General features: G+C 30.1%; 1 protein-coding gene across 1 annotated transcript; it reads left to right on the forward strand.

Moving 5' to 3' along the window:
- Window positions 1-363: 363 nt before the first annotated feature.
- Window positions 364-5,076, forward strand: LOC118756684 (the record flags this gene model as incomplete). The annotated part of the gene is made up of 8 exons (XM_036491433.1): window positions 364-461; window positions 3,572-3,676; window positions 3,899-3,970; window positions 4,072-4,203; window positions 4,311-4,358; window positions 4,484-4,728; window positions 4,787-4,946; window positions 5,011-5,076. Coding segments are annotated over exons 1-8 (926 nt in total), but the record flags the coding sequence as incomplete, so codon positions are not given.
- Window positions 5,077-5,090: the final 14 nt, after the last annotated feature.

A 5,090-nucleotide genomic window follows, 5' to 3' on the forward strand; every position in this document is an offset into this window, starting at 1 on the left:
AAAGCGGCTGCACACGCTTGATTTGACCAGTACTCGTGCGTGCGGCGGTGAAAAGATAGTGAAGAAGTGAATTGTGAAAAATAGTAAAAATATAAAGTGTTTAAAAAAAGGATATGCACCATTAAAGGAAAAAGGATATGCTTTACCCAATAGTTGGTGCATAATCCACTGAAAAAGGATAATTGTATCCTGTAAGGATAATGCTTAAGAGTTGGTGTTTGTATTGTGCTTGATCTCGTATTGGTATGTGTATGCGACTTTAATCGCAAAGCACTTCCGGTGCACTGAATTTTACTGAACCTGTACTTTGAAAGTGAAATTTGCAACAAGAGTAATTTTTGCAAAAAAAAACAGCAAAAAAAAATGGGTTGGTATTTTGTATTGACTCTGCTGCTATTGCAGCAATGCGGATATCTCATTGTGGCAGAACCTGGCAATATTGCGGAGGCGGTGGCACCAAAGTGAGTGTTTTTTAAGAATATTTCAAAAGTATCCTTTAAAATTGTTGAAAAAGACTAAAAAAAAAACAATAATTAAAAAATTCAGGGGAATATTCATGTGATATGTTCATATATTTTCAATATTTAAAGTTTTGTTCTTTAATTGAAATAAAATTTTGTAGCGAAAAATTTATCTCTTGGAGAATAAAGAACAAAGTTCTTCAAGAATGTGATTTATTTAAAAAACTTCAAAATTTTTATCAAAATCTCCATAATATAAACCTTTCGAATTTATGTAGTTTATAAAAATGTAAATAATTAAAGTAATGATGAACCATTTTGAATAAAACGATTAGCGAAAAAAAATAGGGAAACAAGTGAGCAAAGTAGCAAGTTCAGCTTAAAAAATTACAAAAAATCCATTGAACGATATTTTTATTTATTATAATAAAATTAAAAATGTTATAATAAAAAAAAACATTTTTTAAAGAGAGACACCCCAAATAAATTTTTAAGAATATAATTTATTTGAAAAAAATAATAATTTTTCTAATACTACCCTCGAAAATTATAAAAAAGACTAAAAATAAAAAGGTATTTTTATTATAACAAACAATAATACAGCGAAATTTTCTTTAAGACACATTAAAAAAATTTGTGGAAAAATTATACAAAATTGTTTGTGCATGGAAAAATATAAAAAATATTGAAAACTTTTTTTAGGAATGTAAAAAAATTTTCATATCTAATTTAAACATTTTCACAAGTTTCTCTGTGAGAAAGTGCTCATAAAAAACAATAAACATATTTGTAAAATTATGAAAATAAATTTTAGAACAATTTTAAAATATTGAAAAATATTATTTGAAAAAATATTTGCATCTGTGAAGAAAATATTTAATTTTTTTTTTATAAAAAAGTTCTCGGTTGGAAGATTTAAAATTGTAAACTTTCAAAAACAAAACCAAAATTTAAAATTAGTTATACAAATTTATGGCAAGTGCATAGAGCGAAAACCACCACATAACATAGAACAAAAGTAAGAAGATATCTCTATGATTTTTCCTCAAGAGAAAATCCTTCTTATTTTTAGTGGGATTATATTTTTAATAAAATCAAGAAGGAATTCTCTCGATTTTTATTAGGTGAGCTAAAATCTGAAAATAGAAAAGGTAACAAATATAAAATAAAAATAAAAAACGATACTGCGTTGACCTTTCACCGAACCCGAGACTTACTTTACGGCAGTTTACAGCTCTACCTACTCGGCTAGTGTGGTCGCCTTGCTGACAGTATTATATTTAATAATATGAATTTAAATTTTCAATAAATTCAAGCAGACATCACATACAACTAAGAAGTAATTTTCAACGAAATACAAACAGCATCTGTTAGGAAAATATGCAGAAAATACATACTTCAATTCATTGTCTATTTTTTTATAAATAAAATCAGGTCCTTTGGCCTAAAAACTTTTCATAGAGACAATCCTCTTGTTTTTATGCGCATATTTTTCTCTGTGTGGATATAATCATTTTTTATGGAAAAATATTTTATGCATATAAGAAATTTCTAAAAAGCTCTTATTCAATTTATTAACTAACACCCAAATTCATAAAAAATAAATGACACTTTAACTGCTTTATTAATTAAAATTTTTTATGAAAATGTCACTTTATAAAGCCTTTTAAACCTATTTTATTTTTTATGAATTAGGCCATAGATTTTCATTTACACTTTGCCGAAATTTTGTAGCTTATTAAAACATTTAAACACATTATTTGCATTAATTTTCTCATTAAAATTTTGGATTCACTCAGTTTTTCGCAAAAATCGAGCTTTAATTCAGAAAATAATAAGAACGAACTCTTAAAGATTTTTATGCGTTTTTGTGAAGAATATAGCGCTAAATTTGTCAAAAAATAAAAGGAATTTAAAATATGTCCAATGTGAACTTTTCATTACCACTAATTTTTAATAAAAAAATATTCTATATAAGGCATTTCAAAATAAAATTGTTTACCATGTCAATTTTCTAGCAAGGCATTTACTCAGATTTTTCAGTTTACTAAACCTTTCAAACACATACATTGTTTTTATTAGTTTTATCCTCACAATTTTTGGTCCTTAATTTTGCGAAAAAATCAAGCTGAAAATGTCTTACAAAATTGTGAAAAATAATAAGAACTGATTTTTATTTTTTTTGCGTTTTTATGAAGAATATACCAGCTAAGTTAAAAAAATAAGAGAAATGTAAAATATTTTTAATGCTAGGTTTCCACTTCTATATTTTGTTTAATTCATATTTAATTTAACTGTTTCTTTGAGAAAGAAATAATATTTTATTTTTGAAAAATGGGGTAAAATTAAAAAAAATTGTAGAAAATTTATTTTTAAAATTTTTCATATTTTTTTAATAATTATTGATTAAAACTCATGCTTTAGATGTTTGAAAAATTCTAATTAGAATCAAAATTTGCTAAAACAAAAAAAAAAAATTACAAGCTGTCCAATCCTTTTTGAATGCTATGATTCTAGTGCTAGTCTTTAAAACAAAGGTAACCAACGTTATTTTACCACCTCAACCAAACTCAACCGAATGTTAGTATTTATAATAGAGGTCAATGGTTTTATGGATCTTGCTCCATCTAACCACAATTTTTCTGTAGTGGAGGGTTAAAGTTTCCCCCTTTCTGAGGTAAAATTTGATTTACTGTCATGAAACATTATATATTGGCACTTGCCCCTTACTCCGCAGAATATTTCTGCTTTCCTTTACCACAGTAAAATAATTTTTGTTTTTACATTTTCACCATTAAACGGCCATTTTAAAAAACTGATTCAAAAAGTACCATTCTGGCAAGAGTTAGTGGGTTAAATTGCTCTCTGTTTTTTTTTTTTTTTTTTGCTAAATCTGATCCTAGGCCGCTTTAAGCAAGAATTATATTTGATGTTTTTTGTGCATAAAAATTAAAAGTGTTTATTTATGAAATTTGAATTTTTAACTAAAAAGTGGTGTGAAGCCAAATCCTATAAAAATTTTACAAATTCTTCTGGGTGCTAAAATTTGGACTCTGAATTTTTTATATATTTTATAAATTGCCTCTATTAAGCAATTTTAACATTTTTAGCCCAATCAACGTCGAAACGGGGGAATTAGCTGATAATAACCGTGAAGAACGCGACTTATTTGGACTTTTTAAGAAACAACCAGCAGCAGCGCAACCTGTGCTAGGGTAAGTAACAAAAATAAAACGATAAAAAAGAAATAAAAAAAGCAATTCAATAAATGAGAATCAGCGATTAAGTAGAAAAAGTGAATGCGCGTTCTCTTTTCTAAATCATGCGAATATACACATGTACTCATTAACGCTATCAATTTGAAACGGAAACTAAAAAAAGTGAATTTTGATAAGCATAATTTTATTTTATTTTTATTTGCAACCTTCAAATTACAGGGTAAACATAGGCGGCGGTCTCGGTGCCGGTGTTGGATATGGCGCAGCTAATAGCGCTTATGGCGGTGGTGGGTAAGTGCTAACTCGTGCAAGGGATTTTTAATCGGAATATTGAATTAAATGAATACATAATTTGGCTTTTGTTTGTTTTGCGACTTGGCGATAATAATTAGACATTATGGCATCAAGACAAGTCATGCTGGATATGGACATGGACATAACCATGGTGGTGGTGTTGGCGTGGGCGTGGGTTACGGTAAAGGCGGTTATGGTAGCTATCGTTCTGGTGGTTATGGCGGCGGCAGGTATGCGTGTGTGTTGATGTCTCTTCAAATTATAATATTTGAAATTTTTGTTTGAAATAAATTTACAGTGCTTATGTGGTTCATGTATCGAATAATTTTTTTTTCAGCTCTTACAGCTTTTCGCCGTCGCATAATGTATTTGGCGTTAAAACTGGGTAAGTTCAGTAAGAACATTTTCTTTTTCGTATTTTATGTTGTAAATTTGGAATTCTACTGAGCACCGAATGAAGTAATTAAAAAAAAAATATATATATATATTTTATTAATTTTTTCACAACAGCTCAAATGTCCAAATCAGCAATGACTTCCTTATTCACGAACGCCCCCAAATACCGGCCTACGCCAACTGTCCAGCATACCGATTACCCTCGAATATGTTGGTGAAATGTCGCGACAATCAATGTGAGGTTAGCTGTCCGGCGCAATACAGCTTTCCCGATGGCAAAACATTGCTCAAGTTTGCCTGCATAAGTGGCTCGTGGATAGTACGCGATGCAGATATAACAACTGTGCCGCCATGCCAGGGTAAGTGTGCTGAAAAAAGCATGGAAATTGAGTCAATAAATGCCTCATTTGCTCTCAGCTACCTGCATACCACCCTGTGAGAATAACGGCATTTGTGTGGAGGCAGGCATATGCAAATGCGCAGAGAACTTCTATGGGCCTTGGTGTCAGAATAAGAAGACCTTCTGTAGCGGTAAGCCCCCAATACCGAGAAATTCGCGCGTCAGTTGTAGTAATAAGTGAGTGATCCTGAATTTCCTTGCTTTGGGAAAAAACGACTATTATATTTCAAATTTCCTGCAGCATTTGCAATGCCGAGTGCATGAGCGGCTTTCAATATCCCGATGGCAGTACCATAACGAATCTGGAGTGCGTAGATGGCG

This window comes from Rhagoletis pomonella, unplaced genomic scaffold (genome assembly GCF_013731165.1).
Source record: "Rhagoletis pomonella isolate Grant_MI unplaced genomic scaffold, Rhpom_1.0 Rhpom_scaffold_11510, whole genome shotgun sequence".
NCBI classification, from domain to species: Eukaryota; Metazoa; Arthropoda; class Insecta; order Diptera; family Tephritidae; genus Rhagoletis; species Rhagoletis pomonella.